The sequence below is a fragment of the Heteronotia binoei genome, chromosome 3, assembly GCF_032191835.1.
Source record: "Heteronotia binoei isolate CCM8104 ecotype False Entrance Well chromosome 3, APGP_CSIRO_Hbin_v1, whole genome shotgun sequence".
NCBI lineage: Eukaryota > Metazoa > Chordata > Lepidosauria > Squamata > Gekkonidae > Heteronotia > Heteronotia binoei.
The window spans coordinates 48,395,950-48,420,975 of record NC_083225.1 but is presented as its reverse complement, the minus strand read 5'-3'; the positions used below and the strand labels follow the sequence as shown (position 1 = coordinate 48,420,975).

The following is a 25,026-nucleotide window of genomic DNA, read 5'->3' as shown; positions in this document are numbered from 1 at the left end:
CATCATGACAAGATAGATTTTGTCAGTCTACACTTGTAGAGATTATGGCGAATGTGTGAAATGGCCCATACTCAAAGAGCAAGACAAGATTCCTTGCCTTGCAGCATCTAGAAAGTTGGAATCCATAAAAGTAATATGCCACATTCCAGCTGCTAAAGGGGAAATCATCCTTTCTAAAAGACAATTTTTTATATCAGCTATAGCTAGTAGTCTTACAAATGAGGCGATTTTTGAACCAATACAAAATAATTATGATTATTTTTCACAGTGGGCTAAGATGTAGAATCACAATTTACTTGAATCACAGCTGAGAAAGGGGAAGTACCTGAACACACAGTTTTTGCCTGAAAAGAAACAATGAAATAAAATAGAATAAGGATTCAAAGGGTCAGTTATGAATGGTTTTATGATTTTTCCACAAACTAGGCAAGATAAATAGATAATAGATAAAGAGACTATTCCTTCAGTTGGAAAGCTTAACTTTTGGCTTTAGTCAGCCTGACTTTGCAAACAAAGTTGGTTCTTGAATAGTCAATATTAATGTTGTTTCTTACAACACACACAATTGGATACCTGTGCAGGTAAAGAAAACAGTTGCCAGCTGATATAGTATGAAAAGTAAAGTAGGAAATTCTGCCAGGGAAGAACCTCCAAGCACATGGAAGATTAGAACCCTGAGGAGAACCCCGTATCTTTAAGATGTGTCACATGGTCAATTACACGGAAGTAAAACAGAAAAATAAGGGGAGTTATGATTAAACAGGGGGCTTTTTCTTTATAATTATTTAGTTTTTTAGTGCTAATTTACCTGGAACACCTGGAACACCTAACATCTATTATTTTGTCCTCACAATCACCTAGGGCTCTGTCCTAGATGGGTTTATTCAGAAATACGTCCCATTGTGATTAATTCCAAGAGTCAGCGCTTTATGTAAAATTAATAATAAAGAAAAGTTTTTTTAAAAATATCTTTTATCATTTTTCAAGGCTATTAAAGAGTATACAATCCATTTAAATGACTGATGGGAGAAGGAGACAATTGAATGGGTGATTTCTTATTACCATGTTAATATTCCCTACTGCCTTTATTTGATTATACAATTACAATTCAAGGACCCCACAAGGACTTGGAGGACCTCCATTTTCCCCCATCCCCAGTATCTCCCTTTCCTGACGGTCCCCATCACCTCTCCCCTTTCTCTGATTCCTTCTCTCTTTCCCAACCACCAAGGAGCCAACCTACCTTTATCTGTCTCCCATCTTTCTTTCCTTCTCTCACCCTGGAACCTTGAGTTGTGCAGTACTGGTGGCCAGGCCAGGCCAGGCCTAGTTGCATGATGGGTAACCAACAAAGACCTGCAAAAGACACCTTATTTTCTCCTATGTCCCCTTCTCCACACAATCTCCTCTTTCTCTTTCCTGGCAATGTCTTCATTTTTCTCTGCTCCCTTCTCTCTTTCCCACTCACCAACCAACCTGTCTTTATCTGCTCCTGCCCCCCATCCAGCTATATTTATTCTTTATGCCCCACATTTCTCCATTATGGGACTCAAAGCAGCTTGCATCACTTTCTTCTCCTCCATTTTATCCTCAAAACAACTCAGTGAGGTAGGTGGAGATGAGTGTACATGACTATCCTAAGGTCACACAGCCAGCTTTCACGGCAGAAGAGAGATCTGAACATCTGTCACCTAGATCTTTGCTTGAAATTGTAACCACTACACACTAATGGCTTCCACAGGGTGGCTGCTATTAAATAGTAGTAAACAGCCAGGTCCATGTCAGATATGGTTGCCAGATCTGTGTTGCAAATGCCTGGAGACTTTGGGGGTGGATCTAGGAAAGGGTGGAGTTTGAGCAGAGGATGGGCCTCTGCAAGGCAAAATGCCATAGAGAGCACCCTTTAAAGCAGCCATTTTCTCCAGGGGAGCTGATCTCTGCCAGCTGGAGATCAGTTGTAAAAGTGGAAGATCTCCAGGCCCCACCTGGAGGCTGGCAGTGCTAGGTCACATGGTCTCAAGTCACTCAGTGGTTGCTGCCAGGCCTGGCTCTCATGACTCCTTCCTTAAAGGAAGGCAAAAGCAGCCCTGGATAAGTCCTGCTCCTTTCTCTGCTTTTTACTAACAGTAACCAAGGCTGGAAGTCTGGCAATACTCTGTAATTGCCAAGCAAAGTCCACATAGCGCATTAATTTCATAAAACTACAAGTGCTGCTTCCGTTACTTTGGAGGATTTCTGGTATTTCTTCAAGCCTGGTGTTCAGAAGGCTCTATCTTGTCTGTCCACGGCTTCAGATTTAAGTATCCACAGATTTGGTGATGTCGAAAATGAGCTATATTGATCTTTTCTCAACAGATTACTGGTGTTTAGAAGATCTATATCGGGAACTCGTAAAACGTTATGTTGATGTGGTTGAGAAACTTCCTGAAAAATGGTCAGATCCTGCTACTATTGAGGGCTGCTCACAACTGAAACCAGACAACTACCTCCTAGCATGGCACACACCATTTAATGAGAAAGGTAGGAATGCTTTCCCCCTTTTTCTAAGTTGAAACTATCCTAGGCTATGACCTATGCCATTGTTCATTAAAGTAATTCAAAGTAATTTCAATGACCATTAAAAGCTTAACAGAAACTGGTCTGTTTGTATTCCAATGATAGATAAACAATTCCCATGATTATCAATACCAGTACATTTCCTTTTGAATGTAAGTTTTCCACCATGCTATTCGCTTATATCTTGCCACTCTGCTAAGCAATTTATGAAGCCTTCTTCCAACCTCAGGTAGGAATCCACATACTGTCTCATTTCTAACCAATGTTAAGATGGTCACAATTAGAACTTAGATGTTTTAAGTCATTGTTCATCACGAAGTCTTTCAGACTTTCACATAGCCCAGAAGTAGTAGAAGGTAAGTCATATCTTTATTTATTTATTTATTTATTTGTTTGGGATTTATATCCCGCCCTTCCCACAAATGGCTCAGGGCGGCTTCCAACAGTTAATCAACATAAAATTTAAACAATTTCAAATATAAAACAATTAAATATTTAAACAGATTAAAACATTAAAAACAGAGTAAGTCAGTTTCCTGTAAACAGATGGCTGGCCAGTTAGGTATAGGCTAGCCGGAAGAGGGTCGTCTTACAGGCCCTGCGGAACTGCGCCAAGTCCATCTTATTATATGTTGTTTGATTTCTTCTACTTGTAATGCCTGCCTTTTGTCAATATGGTGATCAACAAGATAACACTTACCATAATTTATTGTACATACCTATATTGCCTTACAAAATAATGTCACAATATAATAACAAAGAATCACTCTGATCAACTTGACACTCCAACAGTTTAGCATCTCATTGTGTAGTTGGCTCAAACCCATCCATAAAGTAGAAGGCTTGTGTAGCCTTAGTTTGCCTCAAGGCATACAAGAAAGAATAAGGGGATTTAACCGCTCAACCAGCATTCATTTTCACTGTTAGAAACATAAATTCCCTACTTATCTCTTAGACATTTTCTAGTCTGCAACCACCTTTCACATTTTCACCCATGTTGTGCCAATTCTGATGACTGCTATCAGCGGGATCAGTTCAGACTTCTCATCACAGTTCCATCTGTTCCAGATTTTGTTTTGCATATGCACTGAATCATTTCAGCAGTCTCCTGAGTCTACCTATCTTCTTTGGAACACATAGCCAGGGTGCGATCCCCTTATAAGAGTCTCACTGGCTTCAGGAACTGGGGTTGCAGACTTCTCCCCCCCCCCCCAAAAAAAAAAAAATCTCTGTAGGAAGGAAGTAGTAGCAAGTGAGCTCCAGGCTTTCTCAGGCTGGAGAGGAAGGGAGAGAGGACAGCAGGCCAGACATGCCCAAGCTTAGAAGGCAGAGCAATGAGGATGGTGTCCCCAGTGCAAATGACTGCTTGTTTCAATGCAGGCGCCTTCCAGTGCCGAAATGTTTCATTGCTGGCACACAGGTTTAAAAAAAAAAAAATCCTAAACTCACCCTTTCTGGGTGGTGATATTCAAGGTGGGGAGAAATGCTCAGACTTTCTTGCATATTCATTTCATAATTCATAATTCATTTCAGGCTTTCTTGCATATTCATTTCATAATGAAAATTAATTTTGACATCATCTTTGGCTAATCTCTGACTGAGATTAGTGGGCAGGGACCCCCAAGAGGGTCTTTTCTGCCCTAAACAAAGGGGGGAAAATCCCCCTTATTCAGAGTGCTGCAGCTTTGTCTTCAGCTCAAACCGGAAGCCCAAAACTAAAAGTATTGAAGAAACTGGTAATATTGTAATACCAGCCAAATATTATTTCTGGTTCTACTGTTTGAAAAGAACATATATTTATCCATAATCTATCTATTTATTCTTTATTTCTACTGTACCTTTCTCCCTGCTGGAGAGAAAGGCACAGTATAAATAAAGAATAAATCACATGGAGCACCCAATTCGGTGCCCCCCAAGGACGGCACCCTAGGCAATCTCCAACATTTTATCCCTCAAACAACGCCAGCTAGTTCAACACAGAGATGTAAACTTTCACTTCCACATTGGAAGTAGCAGTAGATGAATCAGAGGTGGCCATGGACAGCCTTTATTTATTCAGATTTTTCTAACTGCCCTCCTCCAGAGAACTGGGCTCAGGACGGTGTACAATATAATCATAAAAACATCACTAAAACAGGTTAAAAAACAATAAAACACAATAATTTAATTGAAGATGGCACTAAACATCTCAATCACACAGCTATCTCACGGTAGGGGAAGGTGTGGGAGTGCCAAGATGGAGCCGTTGCTGTCCTCGACCAAACACCTAGTGGAACATCTCTGCTTGGCAAGCCTTGCAGAACTGTAACAGGTCCTGCAGGACACAGATGAGTTGAGTTTTATTATAACAGTCATAGACCAGATAAAAAGCACAAATCTATCAGAAATAAAAAGTAAAAATTGGTCAAAGGTATACTACTAAAATACATGTCCATATAATACAGTAATATTAACATGTAGATAAAATTTTAGTACATAGCAGTAGTCATTTATAATAGCTCCACAAAGTCTTCACCAAAAGAAAAAGCTGCTATTGTTTAAAACTATTATTCTGTTTGATCACTTGGGCGCAAAACCTAGCTGTCACTCTAGCGATTGCTGGTATTTCATCAACCAACAATTTCCCCAGAGATCCATTAGCACCTTAGACTATTCCAAAAAAGAGAGAATTGTCTTGTCCCTAACTTCCTTATAGAGGGGACAACGAATAAGAATCTATTCCTTTGTTTCCACCTCATCAATGGGGCATGGGGCAGAGACGTTATTTGGCAGAGACTTCCACCAGGTTGGAGCCAGGGCAGAAGATGCCCTGACTCTAGTCAAGGACAGCTTTACACACTGCTGTCCTTCACTGCTCCCTTCTAGTACCCCGTTAAAGATTTAAAAGAGAGAAAAGGGAGCTAGCTCTGCCATTTTGAAGATGATCCCCATCCAGAAAGGGAGCTTTCACATAGAAGCTCTGCCTGCCACTACTGGCTCTGCCTTAAAAGGGAAGACCACAGGAACCTCACAAGTCATGCTAAGAAAGAATGTGACTTCATGTGTAGACTCTTGGATAAAGCAAGGGCATGCTGTGTTCGCTTGGGGGAAAAAAATCACCCTGTGAAAACAGTCCCCCTAAAGTAGGTTAGGCAGATTGGGGGGGGGGGGGTTGTCTAGCCAAGGTCACCCTGCAAAACATGATTCTGGAGTGGGAACCCTGCACCAAACTTGACATGAACATGGTTTTCTGAAGATTTGTTAAAGATCATATATTTAGAAGATCATTTTTCCAATGAGGCAACTTTTCCAACACAGGATTAAAAAGGGAATTAACATTTTTGTTAACTTGCTCTCAAACAGAAAGATCATTCCTATTGTATAGTTGTCGGAGGGAGCCTCACAATAGTCCTTGCCCTGAGATGACAAGTGAACTGCCAGGAATTCCATTGATAGGTCACTGCGTCCTTTTAGAAATCAGCTCTGCCCAGCTTAATGTCTATTTAAAGAGTCTTTGTTCTTGGCATTATGCCTCCCAGTCCAGATTTTTCATCCTGGAATTGTGCATTTATTTTCAGGAATACAGTCTGTCATGTTTCATTTAAGAGCCTGTACTTACCAAACTTTGCCAGCATGAAAGTCATCTACTGAAATCAGTTTGCTGAGAGTGCAAAACTAGGTATGTGCACAGTCTCTTAACTGCTGAAGTAGAATGCTCTGTAGATACTTACTTGTCACTTACCTTTTACAGCTTAGCTTTGAGTGTATGCTTCTACAGAATAATTTTTGCATTCTGCAACAGCCAATTTAAGCTCTTTAATACTGCCAATTTAGAATATAAGTTGTACAGGAATGGCCTGGAGAACACTGAATTGTAAGGGATCTCCAGACAACAAATATCAGTCCCCCCCATAGAAAATGGCAGTTTTGGAGAATTGTTCCCTGCAGAGGCCCCTCACCTCTTAAAATCCCACCGTCTCCAGGCTCCATCTGCAAATTTCCAGGAATTTTCCAACCTGGAGTTGGCAACCCTTGTTGTGCCACTTCTTTCAGTGCTTTTTTTTTTGTAGAAAAAGCCCAGCAGGAGCTTATTTGCATATTAGGCCACACTGCCTGGCCTGGGAGGACATGGCTGCCACATGGTGGGTTGGGCCAGCCAGAGCCCTGGCCAGCCCAGGTGGAGCTCCGCTCCTGTGGGCTCCGGCAGAAAAAAAAGCCCTGAGTGACATCACATCATGACCTCACATGGCTAGTACAAAGTCCACATCAAGTCCATACAACTTTGTCTCTGTGATATGGAACTACGCAACTGTAATATCCTATATTGATGCAACATCAGTGCATAAACATTGCAACACAATATTGTGATTATTTGTTATTATTAGTGCAGTCAGTCAGGTCTGGCAAAACAGCTCCCCTCCCTGCTTTGATTCTTCAAGACAGCTACTGGAAAGAAAAGGTTAAAAAAAAATAGAACATGGCAACTTCCAACTTGTTTGTTATTATACTTCATCTGGCCATGTACCAGGTTTTTTAGATTGAGGCCTGATAGGGAAAAAGCACTTACCAGTGAAACTTCACTCATTTAAAATGGGCTGCCACATGTGCAAAGCAGCTCCACACATTTTTTTGCATTCCAGGGAATTGAACCCCATGTGAGTGTTGTCCTGACATTCAAATTAAATACACAAAATGGCCAGCACATTAGGTTGCCAACCTATCAGTGGGATCTGCTTCGTCTTTGTTCTTGCAGAGAGACAGTTCATATGCTGCTTTAAAACAGAAAAGGGAGACAGTGAGCTCTTCCTGTTTCCCTGATTTTCATGGAGAATGGGATTCATAAATGATCCAGTAGCAAGATCTGCTCAGGTGGCACAATGGGAGTGCTAGGGACAATACTACTTCAGTTGTCTACTCTTCCCCCATCTGCTTACCTTCTCTGAATTAAAGGATAACACCACCAAAAGTGTAATGTATGGGAAAATGCAGCATCCTCAAATATGTTTTAAAACTTCTCCTTCTCTTTTCAAGCTGTGCCACTATGTATACTTAAGAAGATCAGTGTGAGTGAAGGTTTATTTATTTAGATTTTTTCAACTGCCCTCCCCTGGCAAGCTGGGCTCAGAGCAATGTACAACACAGTAATAAAACATACATAACTTAAAAACAAGTAAGTGTAGCAGAAGATGGTACAAAAGCCAGTAGTGCCACTATCTTACTGGAGAGAGTGGATGGGATTGCCAGGATGGAACCATCTCTGTCTTCAATACGGTTACCAAGTCTTACCTTGGACTCAGCAGGGGAGTCCTCTCTCTCTCATGGTTCAATGACGTCACCTGGAAATGATGTCATAAAGCCAGGCACATCATGCAGGGGTGCCCTAGGATTCAGGTTAAAAACTCTATGGTACTGTGCTTTCTCCATTGTGGCTCTCATGTTACAGAATGGCCAGGCTGAGGAGTTCAGGAAGATCCCTGGTCTTCTGGCTTTCTATAAATTATGCAAAACTGAATTATTCAAGAGGCTTTTCCGCACAGGTAATAGGGTTGAACTGTATAAAATGGGTGACGAAGTTACTTGAATAAATGATTAGGGACTGTGGTCTACACTGCTGTGTATAGCTTACTGTAAGTAAGATCCTATTTATGTAATTTTTGCACTGCTTTGGCTAAATTCAGGCAGCCAATTTGAGCCAACATAGGCACACCCCCAGGCAGATGTAAAAACCAAGCTCAAACAGGCACAGCTGCCGCCATCCCTCCTGCACTTACCCCATCCTCCATTGTCTCTGAGACGGATCAAATAGCTACCATTTGGGAAGTGGTAGCAAATTCTTCTGCTACACTCCATCCATCTTTCCAGACATCTGACCGTGGGAGCGTGCAAGCAAGGCAGATTGGTGGTGTGAACATACGTGTGCATGAGCATATGGCCACTAAAAATGTAAGGGGAAAAAGAAACCCAAACTGTGCTAAGGGTGTGGCATGCAACAACTGTGTAAACACACTGAAGCACCGCCTGCATGATATACAGTGCACTGTGTGGGAGCGTCTAATCACAATTTGGCTGCTCCAGTTTGGGGCGGCACAGTTTGGAACACCTCCAGGGCGCCTGAAGCTGCCTGTCTGTACCCAGTTTTAAAGTGTCATGTTAATACTTATGCTATTCTTCAGTTCTTTCTGGTTGGCTCCAGACTTGTACAATCCTAATGCTTTTTTTTATTGAATGTTCCATTTTGTTGCCTGTATTGACTCACCCTGGGTAATCCACCATAAGTCCCCATGAGAAAGACAGACTATAAATAACATAAATAAAATACTATTATTATTAGTTAGCCAAAGGAAGGCAACTGTGGTTATAAGACAACCTGCCTAAAAATGTTATAAATGAAACAATTTAAATTACTGAACATACTTGCAGGTTCTATGTGAATTCAAGACAGTCCTAATATTTCTTTAACAGCATACAGAGAAAAAATAACCTACTCCTCATTTTTCATAAATAACTATGGCCTGCTTGTTTGCAGAAAATGGACCCATAAAAGATTCCCTTTCATTCTATTTCCATGTTCACCTCAACATCAGACTTATTTTCCCTTTCTTAAAAGGTCTATAGTAATCTTTGTTCTCATAGGTTCAGGGTTCGGTGCAGCTACAAAAGCGATGTGCTTAGGGATGAGATACTGGAAGCCGGAGAGGCTGGAAACACTAATTGAAGTCAGCATTGAAGTTGGACGGATGACTCACAATCACCCTACAGGTAACAGCCTGGGAAATAAACCAGGTCATTGTAAAGTTTTACATTCAACAAGCACAGCTTTTGCTGTAGATAGACTGCCAACCTCCAAGTGGAGGCTGGAGTTCTCCCAAAATTACAACTGATCTGCAGACTAAACAGATCAGTTCACCTGAAGAAAATGGCTGCTTTGGAGGGTGAACTCTGTGGCACTGTAGCCCTCTGAGGTCACTCCTATCCCCAAACCCCACCTTCTCAGGCTCTACCCCCCATACGAGCCGCTACGTGGCACAAGAAGGGTTTGCACCGATGTACGACTGGTGTCGCCACAGCGGGGGGGAGTTATGTGGGCGGCGGGCCACCCGAGCGCCGCTCCACCTGAGGGCAGTGGCACCTGAGGGCTGCGCCCGAATGTGGGTGGAAGTGAGGCGGAGCGCAGCGTTCAGGTGGAGGAGGGGGTGGAGTTGGGGGCACGGCCAGGCTTAGGCAGCTTCCTGAGCAGTTTGGTCCATGGCTGCATGGCCCATAGGCACTCGTTGAAACCAAAAACAAAGGTCGCCTCCACCGCAGCAGAAGCTTGCAAACCCCTTAGGGAGCAGTGTGATTGCCTCGCCAATCCCCTCGCGCCTCAGGCTGACGAGCCCCCTCCCCAGCACCCAATCGTGGTCTCCCCCCTCCTAGAAATACTTCTGCTCTGGCCTCGCACAACTCAGTTGTTAGGGAAGAAGTGCGTGGCGGGAAGCTCTGCCGGCGAGCTCCCGGCCACACAGACTTAGAGTGAGGAACAGGCAGGCACATTGGTGATGGGTTATGCACTGGGCGGTTGCTTTGACAGTATCTTTGACTTGCAAGGGGGAGAGAGAGGTCTCTCCCCTGGGGCTACCTGCTCTTGTTTCCAGGTCTCCACAGGTTCTGGGCTCCTGGAGGCTCTGCATGCGAGGACAGGGGAGGGGTATGCCGCCCTTCAGCCTGCCTGAGCTGACAGCCTACCCGACCCCACAGTGCACTGGGCACTAAGTGGGGGCTGATGAGGTGGACTCAGAGTTCTGCGGCTAATGCACTCGCACTCTGAGTTCCGCAGCCCCTGGGGGAGGTGTTCCATGCACATGGCAGGGGGCATCAGGGCAACACAGGGGGTCTCTGGGTGGGGGGGTGTCTGCTGCTGGGCTGCTCACGCCCAGACACACATTCCAGCCACTGTCCATGACAGTGAACTCCTGCACTTGGTACTTCCTTCTTGTCTGCCGTCCATTGGCGGAGTCTCTGACAGCAGAAGGGTGTGAGGGAATTGACGGCTTCTCTGTGGTCTTGTGCAGGCCTGTCTCGTCCCCACCTCTGCTTCGCCAGGCTTCTCATGCGCGCATGCCCAGCCTCACTCCTGTTCCCTCCCCATGTTGGTGGGATTTCTCTCCTTTGCCTGTGATGGTCTGCCCATCATTGGCTCTGTTCTCTGTTTGGGGGCGGGTTGGGGATGGCTATCAGCCTCTCTGGGGCTGCCTCTCCCCATCCCTGACAGTCATGAGCCGCGGCTCATGCGCCAGGACTGGCCAATGGGGGGGTGGGGGTGGGCTAGCCCTCCCTTCTGGCTGCCTCATCCTCCCTTGTGCCTCCACCAGCAGTGTTGCCATGGCAACCGTCTCCCTCATGGCAAGCTACGCCTCTCCCCTCCTCACACTCCAGCGTGCCAAAGTCCTCAGGAAGTCTACTAGCAGCGCAGCGGCTAAGCCGTGGCCAGCCACCACTTATGTCTGGATTGAGCTGTAAAAGTCTGAGTAAATTATACAGAGGATGTTATCTCAGCCCTCATTTTCATTGCAGAGAACAGAAACTTAGCTACAGATACAGTAGTTCTTTGGTTGACTGCTTGGAGAACAGTTTTTTTTTAAAAAATCAACCAACGCCATCCCCCAAGACTAGTATGTTAGTGCAATGTTCCCAATCTGTTGTTTTAATCTTGTTTTTCTATTGGTGCAAACGTATCCCTGAAAGAGTCAAGTTGCACCTTTAATACCAACCACTTCATCAGACAAGGAATCCAGCTTTGCTCACTGTGCTGGATTCCTCATCTGATGAAGTGTGCTTAAGAGCACACGAAAGCTTACATTCTAAATAAAAATTGGTTGGTCTTAAAGGTGCAACTTGACTCCTGCTTTGTTCAGCTGTTTCAGACCAACACGGCTGCCCGCTTGGACATATCCCTGAAAGAGACTGCAGCTTCAGATGTGGATGCTGGGTATCTTTAAGCCAGCGAGAGCCAGTGCAGTATAGTGATTAAGACTAGTGTCAGACTAGTGATTAAGACTAGTATATCAGCCCAGTATCTGGAAGACCCAGGTTCAAATCCCCACTCTGCCATGGAAGCTGGCTGTATGACCTTTGTGCTGGTCATGCACACTCTGTCTACTTTACCTCACAGAGTTGATGTGAGGATAAAATGGAAGATAGAATAGTGTAAACTGCTTTAGGTGCCCACTGGGGAGAAAAGTGGGGTACAAACAAATTAAATAAATAAACGTAATTAATTTGCTATCTCTTGTACCCAAGGAACTGGTTTTCCCACTCTCTGTGCTAGTTTGTGGAATGCAGACCCCCTCCCCCATAATAATTACTTTTATATGCTTATTTTAGGTTTTTTAGGATCACTGTGCACAGCTCTGTTTGTGTCCTATGCTATACAAGGCAAGCCACTTGTGCAGTGGGGAAGAGAAATGATGAAGATTGTACCAATGGCTGAAGAATACTGCAAGAAGACCATTCGACATATGGCAGGTACTATCGCTTAGATACGTACAATTTCAAAATTCAGCTGCAAGGAGATTCAGGTTTTCTTCTCAGCCATTTTTAGTTTATTGCTTAATTTCCACTCCTGCGGCTTCAGAGGTTTCCTCTTTAATTTGGGACTGAGTGGTGTTATTCCAAGACCAGGAAGCTATGACTTTGCCCACCTGTTTTAAGATATATCTATGCACACACATGTAATTCGAAGAGCAAACTCTTATTGGAGCAAAGGTCTGATGGAACTAGCAATGGGCTTCAGGTGCAATCTCCCTTCACAGAAGTTCTAAAATTTTTAGCTACACTGGGTTTTTTTAGACTAGGCGAGGTGTGCAGGATTAAGGAGTACAGGTCTGCCTTTGACAGTAGGAAGCTGTTATCTCTCCATGAGAGCAAAACCACTGCTGAACAAAATATGTCAGTCTCCTGAAGCATGCACTTGTCATACCAACATTGTGATGCTTAGGGCTATTTTAAAGAAGAAAACTCTGCTTGCAACAGGATTGGGTCCTTTTTCTCTAGGGTGTGTGTGTGTGTTTCTGTTTCTTCAGGAAGAAAAGCATTACAAGCTCCTGTTTGTCTACCTGCTTATTCTCAGCACTAGACACCTTTAATGAATGAATGCCTGTGCTGGCAGTTGCAGGGGGGGGGGGGGAGATTAGGGTCTTTGCAGCATCCATCAGCAAACCTTTGCAAGAGCTTTCTTGACACACTTGCTCCTGCTGCTCAGAAAATGTATGCAGTAGTGCAGTAGTCCTAATGCAGTAAAGGAAGCTGTATTCAGAAGAAGGGGGATTGAAAGGAGAGTAGACCCACAAGGCTATGTATAAGACATAAGGTTGCCGAGCTCCAGGTGTGTGGCTGGAGTTCTCCTGGGATTACAACTAACCTCCAGACTACGGACTACAGACATAAATTCCTGGGGAGAAAATGACACCTTCAGAGGGTGGACTCTGTGGCATCGCATCACCTGAATATCCCACCCTTCTCCAAACTCTGCCTTCCTCAGTTTCGGCCAGTTTCAAATCTCCAGGAATTTTCCAATATGGAGTTGGCAGCTCTAATAAGACCTGTGTTTTTAGTGAATTTGTATCAGATGTGAGGCGGTAGGTGAGAACATGGGGGCAGCTTCCTGATTTAGAAGTGGGATTGAGAGGGAATAAGCTTTGCAAAGTTCCCGACTGAAGAAAAAACTTTGTAGCTGGATGCAGAGTGTCCAGCACACCAAAAATTTCCAGATTGGAAGAGTCAAAAGGCTAGGGTGCCAAAATATACTTGCTGTATCCTTGTAATCTTTTTGCAATGTGAGAACAGGGTGATTATTAAAGGTTACATGCAGGGGAATAAAAGCCTTCAATTTTTGTTGTCATCATAAAAACGTTTGTGCAAATGAGAAGCACAGAGAGAAAATAAGTATCGAAAGGGGTACAGGTAAAGAGTATATATTTCTACATCACTGATAACTGTTTCCAAAACATGAAGAAAGGATGCAACACACTCACAAAGTATGGTACATATATTTATTTATAAGAGCAGTGGGTAGAAAACCATTTCTGCTTATCAGTGTCCTGATCTGTATGCTTCTGTTAAAGTAAATACTTCGCAAGGAAATACTCTGCAAGTGATAGTGTACAAAGATTACTTCATGCCATAAAAATGATATGTATAGCACCATCAGTTTAAGATTACATATCTTTCACCATTACCTGTTTAATATCTATCACACACTAGCAGTGCAATCCTGTGCAGAGTTATTCCTATCTGAACCCATTGATTCAGTAGGTTTAGACTGTAATAACTCCGCAGAGGATTGCCTGTAAGTGTCTCATACATGAGTCTGATGTGAAAATATTGCTGATAACGAATACTAAGGATATGCACCCAGATATTTATGGTTCAAATATTTATCAATAAAAACCATAATGGTGTTTTTCAGTTATATCCATGTACCCATAAAGATACTCAAGGCTGGCATTTTAACACTTCCAGGCCTGTTTTTCTTCAGTCTTCCAGCTTCAAGAGGAGCTATGGAGAAGAGGTCCATCAGTGGCTATTAGCCACAGCTTATTGTTGAAACTTTCTGTTCCAACAGAAACAGTGATGCTCTGTATTCTTGGTGCTTGGGAGGTGGGGGGCACAGTAAGCGGCTTCTAGTGTCCTTGCCCCACTGATGGACCTCCTGATGGCACCTGGGTTTTTTGGCCACTGTGTGACACAACGTGTTGGACTGGATGGGCCATTGGCCTAATCCAGCATGGCTTCTCTTATGTTCTTAGGTTTGGTTGGGCTTGCAATTGTGTACTTAAATTGGTTTGGCTTGGGTTTTGTAGGGTTTGGGTATTGGTTCCACTGCGCTTTGCCACATTGGCCCAGGGTTCTGCTTGGCTTCTGTGGTCTGACATTGATTCTGCTGGGCTTGAAAAAGTGCCTCCTGCTTAAGTCAATTTGGCTTGAATACTCTGGTTTGACATTGGTTGGGGTGGGCTGGCTCATGGTTCCACTGGAATTCTCTAGTTTGACATTGGTTCTATTGGGCTTTGGTTTCTTTGCCTCAGAGAAAGCAAGCAATTTTCCACCCAGTGGAAACAATGGAGACAAGTAGAAGGCACCTTGTACAGGGGCTCGTAGAGCTGGAACCCATGATCCAATTTGCTTGTCTTTAGTGAACAGGAAGTACTAATTTCTCTGCAATTTGGTGTCATTTGCTTGAAACAGCTACTCTGCCCCACTGGAAAAAGTCTTCCATGGGCAATAATGGACCCCAAACATGTAGGAATTCTGAAAAAAAAATCTGGGTTCTAATATGATAGTGGATATCTGAATAATCCAGAATACTGGTATGGAAATTCTTTCTGATATCTGAAAATATTATGACCTTTTTCCTAACAAATACTACCTGCTGCCTCTTTAAATTTGGCTAGCACAATCCTATTTATATTTCTGAAGAAATGCATTTTCATTCACTGGTTTGGAATGAACAAAACCTTCACACTAAGAGCAGGCTGGATGTAGCTCAGCCCACCTTCATACAAATGCTAATAGATCTAAGAAGGGAGATAATGGTTGGGTGAAGCTCTCCCCCTTCTTCAAGTAGGGAACAGAGATTTGGAAGAATTAGATACTAGAGACTTCAGGAAGGAAAATTCTGGAGACATCAGGAAAAGCTTTGCTGACTTTATCAGTGGGTGGGGGAAAAGAGAAATGATAAAACTCAGGGGAGCAAGGAGGAAACTCTCTTTGGTGCTGAGTCCATCAGAGCAGATAGAACTCTTAACAGAGGTCTGGAGGAGCTGGCCATTGACCCAGAGAGCTACAGAAGAGTTCAAGATAATTGGAACTCTAGAGATCTATAACTTACTGAGTCTTAGGAGCCTTTCCTATGTTTTAACATTTGATAGGACCAATACTCTCTCTAAACTGTGGAGTCTTCTGAGCAAAAGTTCCACTTCGTGAGCTACTGGCATTAAAGTTGTGAGCTACTGCAGAAATTAGTTTGCTCTGGGGCCATTTTTCCTGAGCTAAGACAAAAATGTGTGAGCTGGAGGCTAAAAAAAGTGTGAGCTAGCTCACATTAACTCAGCTTAGAGGAAACACTGGATAGGACATGTATAGAGAGAGGGACAGAGGATTTGCATTTTAACCATTTGCTTTTAATCCCTTGCTCTATCTGGGGCTCTGCTAAACGTATGCTAGTGTACATTTTCTTTTTAATAAATTCTTTATAACTTCTGTTGCTGCTAGTGGTTCTCTGTACCACATAGACCTCCACTGTCTTGGACACGCTATTTTAAAAGGAACACCAGGAGGAAGGCTAGCAGTTGGCAAGTGGCTATTCCTCCAGGGGCACACAAGGCAGTAAAAGATCCTCATGGTGACCAGACCCTGGGCAGCAGGAGACAGAGAAGCAAGGCCTCAAAACTTGGAAGGGAAGCTGGGAGTTCTCATGTCTCTCCCAGCGGGCAAGTCCGACAAAGATCAGGTGGTGGTGGCAGGTTACCAAAGAGAGAGTAAAACCTCTCCAGGTGTTGCAAAAACCTTGGAGGGCAGGATGGAATAGGGCCTGCAGGATGAAGCAGGCCTATTCTGCCACAATCTTGAGGTATCTGGTGATTCTCTACATAATTTTTGTTGTTAAATGTTTTAGAAACTACTGTAATTGTCTGTAGCATTGTCATTGTTCAAGATCTTAATGTGGAAAAGGTCCTTATCCAAAGCTTTGTTATATATGTTAGTTTTCCTTTTAATTTATTTGATTTTCTACTGTTAATTTAAATTATGCCAAGAAATAATTATATTTTATTCTTGAATCTTATCTTGATGTCACGTGTATACTGTTAAGATAATTTTTCTATAAACCATAATATTAAACCAAAGATTATTCAAATGCAGCCAAAGGAGCATTCCCAGAATAAACATGCCATAATAAGTGTGTTTTGTATTCAGAATATCAGGAACACTGGTTTTATTTTGAAGCAAAATGGCAGTTTTATTTGGAGGAAAGAGAAATCAATGAAGAGAATCAGAATAAACCTGTATTTCCTGAAAATTATGATGCTGAGGAGAGAGAAAAGGTAAACTCTTCAAGTAAAACATCTGAATGTATTTTTTAAAAGATGTGTACCGCCATTAGGTATCTATCTGAAAGTAGTAGAAATTATGTTGTAAAAGTATGCAGCCTCATAATTATACAGCCTCATTTTGACTTGGTAATTAACTTTCAGGTTTTAAATCTACTTTGCTTATGTAATTTTACTGGGAAATAATTATGGCCCACCACCACTACAGCTTGCTGGCAGTAACAGTGGACTGGATGCTATTGGCCTTTGGCCAAATGGTGTAAGACATGCCTTGACAAACAGTTTGTGTGAAATATTATATCAATTCAGGTGGTTTTAACTGTATTCCACACTTAATTATGGTTTTCTGGGGATCAGATCCTAAGTAGAAACAGGGTCAAAAGAACCCCATGGCCTTGGCTTGGGGAGACCTTAGGGTTGCCAAGTCCAATTTAAGAAATATCTGGGGACTTTGGTGGTGGAGCCAAGATCAAGGCTGTGGCAAGCATAATTGAACTCCAAAGGGAGTTTTAGCCATCACATTTAAAGGGACCGCACACCTTTTTCTTATTTGGAGGTACCAGCTCACAGAAGAGCCTTTACATTGGCTCGATGCGCAGTCATGCCCTCAAAGTGTTAGAAGGGAAATATAGAAAAGTTCCATATGAAGATCGACGCTGTTCTTGTGCTATGGAGAGGTGGAGTCGATGATTCATATGTTTTTTCGATGCCCATTCCACCAAGCATATAGGGACAGGTTTGTTTCCCCGTTGTAGTCAAACCAATAGTAGATGCGGACAGGGCGTGTTTGGAGAAACTTTTGGTGGATGCAAGTCCATCTGTCTCTAGACAGATAGCTAAATTCTGCCATTACCTGGTGAAGTTCCATACTAAGAAACAAGAAATGGTAGGTTTTGTATGATCTGTTTGAATTTTAGGTTATAAACGATTTTATATATTCAGATTTAAAGGATTTTATATTAATTTGAACTGATTCTGGATTTTAAAATTGGTTAAATTATATTTTAGTTATCCCCGACCTGTATAGGTGCGGAAAAGTTTTAAGTATTTTATTGTATTTTATGTATTTTATGTATTTTAGGAGGGGTTTTACATGATGTGTTATAATTTTTATATTGGTCTATGACCGTAATAAAAAGTTCATTCATTCATTCAATGCCTTCCTTCCATAGGAAATAATGAAGGAAAGGGGCACCTTCTTTTGGGGCTCATAGAATTGGACCCCCTGGTCCAAACTTTTTGAAACTTGGTGGGTAATTTGGGGAGAGGCACTGGATGCTATACTGAAGGCTTGGTGCCTCTACTTCAAAATACAGCCCCCCCCCCCACCAGAGCTCCAGATACCCGTGGATCAATTCTTCATTCTTTCCTATGGGAATAAGTCTCCATAGGGAATAATAGAGTTCCCAGCAGATATTTCCCTCCCCTCCCCCCACTTTCTGACGACCCTGAAGCGGGGGGAGGGTCTCCAAACCGGGGGATCCCCTGCCCCCACCTGGGGATTGGCAATCTAGGAGAACTACTATGCTATGTCTGCCATACTACTGCTATGTCACTCACTGCATTAGTGCAATGCTCTCTAGGAGTCAACAAAAACTCTATGGCTAAACTTAGAGCGTCACATCAATGTGATGGTGGTATTTTTAGTTCATATCAGAAATGATGTGACAGCATTGGCATGATGCCAAATCATCTCCCTCATTTTTCCCTGAGCAGTAGCAGTGGCAGGGTCTAGGGTGGGTAGCAGGAGAACTAGCCACCCTAGTGTTGGCTCAAGGTGTTTTGACACCCCAAGCAAGGCACAATTTATTTCCCCTTCCCCCATTAGTTCCTAGTATGGGATAGGGGTGCCAATCTCCAGTTCAGGGCAGGGGTTCCCCTGGTTTGGAGGCCCTCCCCCCCCCGCTTCAGGGTTATCAGAAAGTGGGGGGAAGGGAAATGTCTGCTAGGCACTCCATTATTTCCTATGGAGACTGATCTCCATAGAGTATAGTCTGCTAGGCACTCCATTATTTCCTATGGAGACATCTCCATAGAGTATAATGGAGAATTGATATGTGGTTATCTGGGACTCTGGAGGGGCTGTTTTTTGAGGTAGAGATACCAATTTTTTCACGTAGCATCCAGTGCCTCTCCTAAACCACCCGCCCCCCCCCAAATTTCAGAAAGATTGGAACAGGGGCCCATTTCTAAGAGCCCCTAGAGAAAGTGTCCCATCCTCCATTATTTCAAGTGGAAAGAAGTCATTTAAAAGGAGTGTAATCCTTTTAAAATGTGACAGCCAGAACTCCCTTTGGAGTTCATTCATGCTTGTCACAATCTTGCTCCTGGCCCCACCCCCAAAGTCCCCAGATATTTCCTGAGTCGGACCTGGCAACCCTACTATGGGAGTTCATGAAGTACCAGTAGTATGAGAGTTCATAGAAAATAACCTTCAGATATTGTTTTATTTTGATTTATGTAACATTAAACATATTATTAAATATCTAATACTTTTTAATTCATTGAAAGGGATCCTAAGTTTGTGACAGAATGTATTGGTTTTACAAGTGTTCTCCTTGCTTATAAACAGGAGGATTGTGACATCTTAAAGACTGACAGATTTAAAGTAGCATAGATAAATGCTGAATACATAATTTGGTGAACTAGAACTTAATAATAAATAGAATTGTATTAACCAGGAATCACAAATGTTATGAAAGATCACTGGCTTCCTCAACCTTGGATGCAGCTAGTGTTGGAAGTTGCCAAAGGTGAATGCATCTAATTTGCATATAGCACGGTGATTTTTTTGAAGGAAAGTTTTGAGAAGGCGGGGGTGATCAAAATAATTGATTTTGTGTGCAATTATAACAGGAGTAACATGGCTGTGTCACCATAATAATGAAGGCTTCAAATTCCAGTTACTGTAATCTAAGAAAACCAAAGACTATCAGAGAAGGCATGTAATGGGAACACGTGAAATCCTAAGGCAGGCAAAGTGTCAATATGGGGAAGGCTGGAGAGCAGGACTTTTTTTTTTAGCAACACCGCAGAGAAATACAGCTCCAGCTGACTTGGTGTCAGGAGGTGTGGCCTAATATGCAAATGAGTTTCTGCTGGGCTTTTTCTACAAAAAAAGCCCTCTGTGAAACAATAGTTGTGCCAGGGGGTGTGGCCTAATATGAGAATGAGTTCCTGCTGGACTTTTTCTACAAAACAAGCCCTGTTGGAGAGCAAGAGCTCAGTCTGGTGTGGTCCAGAGATGACAGGCCAAAGAGGAGCTCCACTGGCTTCTTTGGTCATTTGAATGGTGCTGAGACAAGTGGTGGGGCTTGGTAAAAAAAACCAGTGCTTTGTTTATTTTTTGAAAGGGTGCCAGTACTTGTATATAATGTTGCACCAATTTACAGCCCCTCTCAGGACTTGTTAATTGATTACTGGGGATCAATCTTTGTCTAAAAAGCAGTCTAAAAATACAGTTTTAAAAACCCATACACGTTACAAAAATTATTACTGAGAATTCCAAAGAATAAAAGCACTCAAAATATACAGTTAATTAAGATGTTTTGAATTCTACTCCATTCTTATAAACAAACTGAACATTTGTTTGTTTAATGTTCTTCAATTGGGTCAGATTAACTTGGTTTTGAAATGATTTCCAGTTTGGAGTTCCCCTGGTTTCCACATCTGTTTGTTGTACTGTGAAAATTATTGCATTAAACATGTTGGCCAGTGGTGGCCATCTCATGTAAATGTGGTCAAATAGACGTGTGTGTGTTTGGCATAATATGATAGAGAAAGAAAGGAAGGAAGGAAGGAAGGAAGGAAGGAAGGAAGGAAGGAAGGAAGGAAGGAAGGAAGGAAGGAAGGAAGGAAGGAAGGAAGGAAAGAGAGATCAGTCTACATCAGATGGGAGGAAGCCAACTACAAGTCCAAGCTTCTGTCTACAGGGTCATAATCACTCTCTCTTCATTTATCTGCCTCTTTACATAGTGTTCAGCAGCCAGTGAATTAAATAAAGGGTTGCCAAGAACAGCAGAAGTAGTACCATGCAGTACCCGCTCAGAGATAGCCAAGGAAGCAGCCTTGTAGAATCACATACAGACCTAAGTGACTAATGACAGACAAATAGCTGCAGCCTTGACAACAGTTAGGCATGTTGCAAATAGTCTCCATAATCTTGGAGAAGCAGCTCAAGGCAATATAGAGTTGTTATTTGAACAGAGGCTCCACTAAACACATTAAAAATGTGATGACATGATTTAGTGAAGATGACCTTTCTACTGCATCTGCCGGCAAGTAAAGCACAAGTGCATCCACCTTGTTTCCCACTTTAATATTTCCAAAATGATATAAGGCAAAGCCCAGCCAGACTGCATACCCAAAGATTGGGTTATAATAGGTCAGGTTGTAGCTAAAAGCATTTTTAAGTGAACTTGCAAAAGATGTTAAAAATACCTGTCACTTACTTCAAGCTTCTCCACCACTGTGTTAAAAACTATGCATGTTTATTTCTGTATGTTCTTCTTTCCATCAAAAGCACCACACCAAGAGTATTAATTATCCATTCAGACTTACAGGAGATGGAGTTCTGAAGGTCGAGGTGGAAGGAGAGGTCACGATGCTCCCATGATTGCCTATGATGCTCTCTTGGGATGTGGTGGTGATTGGGCTGAGCTTTGCAACCGGGCCATGTTCCATGGTGGTGAGTAACCTAGTAATTCTTTCATTGTAAAGAAATTTAGGTCCCATCGTACAGAAATTTAGGGTGGGAAGCTGGGGGTAGATGGAAAGACAGCAAGGGTGGGGAGGTACTCACCCAGAGCCTCTTTCTAGAGCTCGTTGTATTTTTCTTCACAACAGGCCTTATTCCTAGTAACAGAACTTCCTGATGGACAGCAGAGAGAATGCTCTTTGAAAAAGTCCTTATGCCTGATATTTTGTACTGTCACATAGATGCTCAGAAGTATTGTCATAAAGACCATTCCCCTGATTTCACTGCTACATAGACTTCTTTGTGAGCTAAATCACACAACTGATCTCATGCAGCAGGATAGTATGAGAGCAGAAAGTACTAGTGGCCCATTTCTTGAAATAGCTGGTATTCAGGGGGTATCATACCTTTAAGGTTGTCAGCCTCCAGGTGGGACCTGGGAATGCCCCAGAATTACAATATAGTACAAAATCATTTTCCCTGGAAAAAAATGGATGTGCTGGAGGGTGAACTCTATGGCATTATACCCCACTGAGGTCCCTGCCTCCCCAGGCTCCTGTCCCAAATCTCCAGGACTTTCCCAACCTGGAGCTGGCAACCCTGCTCTCCATCCCCCACTGGTGACCAGGAGAGACCTGGAAACCTCACCTTCATCTCTTTGTGTGGCTGAGAGGCTGTGGGTAAAGTATAGGAAAGAGTTGCCATTTGTACTTTATTGCGTTTTATTATTTAAAGTTGCAAAATGTTGTTACCATATTGTCCTGTAATTCCTAGTAGGCCTGGATAATTAAAGCGGTGGGTCCGGGAAGGCTGTCTTGCATTGGGGGTTGGGCTTTACTCACAGTCCTGGTGAGGCTGAATGGTAGAAATTCAACTTAAGTACTTGATGGAAATGTTAAGGTTTCCTTGGGTCATTTCTGATATACAAGCAGAAATGCTGGAAGACATTTGCCTCTTTCTTGCAAACAGAACATACTGTTCTGCTTTCCCACAAACAGATGAAAGACACCTGATTTCCTTTCTGTGATTCTATACACTTGTCTGGGATGCTCTAGGCCAGGGGTGGCCAAACTGTGGCTCAGGAGCCACATGTGGCTCTTTAACACATATTGTGTGGCTCTTGAAGCCCCCTCTCCCACCCCATTGGCTGACTTGGAGAAGGTATTTCTCTCTTTAAATCATTTCTCCAAGCCAAGTCAGCCAGAGAATGCATTTAAAGTTGCTTTCCTTCCTTCCTTCCTTCCTGCAGGTCTCAAACATCTGACATTCATGTATCACGGTTCTCAAACATCTCACATTTATTCAATGTGGCTCTTACATTAAGAAAGTTTGGTCACCTCTGCTTTAGGCAAAGGGTGTCAAATGTCCATCTTGCAGGACAGAACTGGCCCACCCAGGCCTTTAATCAGGCCCACAGGGCTCTTTTCTCCTTCCCTCCCCCTTCCTGTCCTCACCCTTTGAAGCTCAGAGGCTGCCAAAGTTCCCTGCTCTTTCTGTTGTTTTTGCTGGCTGCAGCAAGAGGCAGAGCTGCAAAGAAAATCCATTCCACGTTTTCTTTGCAACTATGTCTGTGCTGCAATGTGTTTCAATGGAGTGGAACTCAGTTTCACTTCCCAGCATTGCTATGGCCAGTTAGAAGCTGTTTCTTGCTGGAGTTGTGTGACCTTGCAAATTAAGGGTTGATATTTTGAGCCAGCTTTGTCTCTGCTAAATGAACCTGAGAACTGGTGCCAAGTGGGTACCCACAGCCAAAGTGGGACATTACACTGGAGAACCATTGCCAGTCTGAGTAGACCCAGGGGGAGAAGGGAGAAGCTTTCAATGCCCAGCTATTTCATGTTTTCCCAGGCTGAGAGCATTTTATATTTTAGTTTTTGCTTTGATCCTTGTGCTTTTTCTTGATGTTTTATTTTTAAAATTGTGTTGGCAAATCCCACTATTCCCCCACCTTTCCATTTTAAACAAAACATTGCAAGAGTTTTAAGCATGTTTGTATTTTAAGTTGAAAATAATATCTTTAATTGTGTTTAACTGTGTCCTTTATAAAGGTTATATTTCCACTACCTGGCATTACATTTCATGTCATACATGGCCCAGCCCCACAAAGTCCCATTTAAGTCAGATCTGGTCCTCCTAACAAATGAGTTCGACTCTAGGCTGATCCTGCATTGAGCAGGGAGTTGAACTAGATGGCCTGTATTGCCCCGTCCAACTCTGTGATTCTGTAATTCTGTTCTATACATGCTAATGGACCTGGGTGTGTACGTTTGTGCTTGATTTTACAGGTGAAAGTGCAGCCACTGGAACTATTGCTGGCTGTTTGTATGGATTGCTTTATGGCCTCAACAAGGTTCCCAAAAGCTTGTATCAGGAACTTGAACAAAGGGAAAAGCTAGAACACTTGGGAGAGGCTATTTACGGACTGACTACCGAGGAAAAGTAAAGACTTTTTGTGGCATATTGTCTTCTTTTTATAAGTATTATAACACACCCTAAAGCCCAATTCATAAGAACCAGGCCCTAAACGTATTTGTAACCCTACTTCACATCAAATTCTGGTTTAATTATTCAAACCTAAGAGACACTTCACACACAGCCTTTAACGTGTGAGTGTGCACATTAAAGCATACACTTAAAAATTTAATAGGTGAATGATCAGTTACCAGTCTATGGAAATCATATAGGAACATTCAGAATTGGCTTCTGCTACCTATTAAATATGTCCTTGGTTATAAAACAGGATTTACAGTCATGTAGCGTAGAAAGGTCCTTAAATTTAATTATAACAACATTATTGCAGAAACTACTGTACAGGTATAATTTAGATCAAGAATACTTAAACACAATCAGCCTTGGATATTTTAGAGAATGTAGTGTTCACCTGCTATTTGAAGTATAGTCCCTATAACTTGAAAATGGAACCTTCCAACTTCCTGTTTGTTTATGAAATTAAGTCTGATTTGTAATCCTATCCCTATTGATTATTTATGTCAATAACAGTGTAATCCTAAACAGTGCTGTAGCTTGTCAGTCTGTTGACATTATTAGCTTAATTCTGTTTAGGATTGCACTTTAGTTATAACTCTTTTCAGTCATTACATTGAGGGAAGGTGTCCAGTTGTGCATACCGAGAACATACACAACTCATAGTCTGCTTGATATGCATGGTTACTATTTAATCTGAATAGGGCAGAGCAGGGCTTTTTTGTAGAAAAAGCCCAGCAAGAACTCATTTGCATATTATGCCACACCCCTGGTGTCACCATTGTTTTGCACAGGGTTCTTTGTAGGAAATGCCCAATAGGAATTCATTTGCATATTAGGCCACACACCCTTACACCAAACCAGCTGGAACTGTGTTCCTGTGCATTCCTGTTCCAAAAACCCCCTGCATATCAGGATTGTGGGTAGTCTGCATGGTATGCATGGTTGAGTTCTCCCCCTCACCCCCATGGACGTAATGACTGTAAAGGACTTTACATGCAAAATGAATGCTGTTTGCACACTTATTTAAGCCAAACTAATTTGATCATTCTTCTAAGGAAATATTTCTGAGATTCTCTTCCCCCTTGTAATATTTACAATGAAGTCTTTTCTGTTTTCCTCTCAATTCCTTAATCTTAACACCTCTTTGGCACTACCTAACTCACAAATTCACTTAATGGTGTTCTTTTCTTAAAACTGCAGTCTGAAATTACAGCCAGCACC

General features: G+C 42.5%; 1 protein-coding gene across 1 annotated transcript in view; it reads left to right on the top strand.

Annotated features, from left to right (window-relative positions):
• ADPRHL1 (ADP-ribosylhydrolase like 1) overlaps positions 1–24,005 on the top strand; it is a 33,343-nt gene extending 9,338 nt beyond the window's left edge. The window contains exons 2-7 of the mRNA XM_060233713.1: positions 2,356–2,520; positions 9,169–9,294; positions 11,899–12,039; positions 16,489–16,616; positions 21,177–21,309; positions 23,604–24,005. Coding sequence (XP_060089696.1) covers positions 2,356–2,520; positions 9,169–9,294; positions 11,899–12,039; positions 16,489–16,616; positions 21,177–21,309; positions 23,604–23,761 — 851 coding nt within the window. The 3' untranslated portion in view covers positions 23,762–24,005. The remainder of the gene's footprint in view (positions 1–2,355; positions 2,521–9,168; positions 9,295–11,898; positions 12,040–16,488; positions 16,617–21,176; positions 21,310–23,603) is intronic.
• Positions 24,006–25,026: the final 1,021 nt, after the last annotated feature.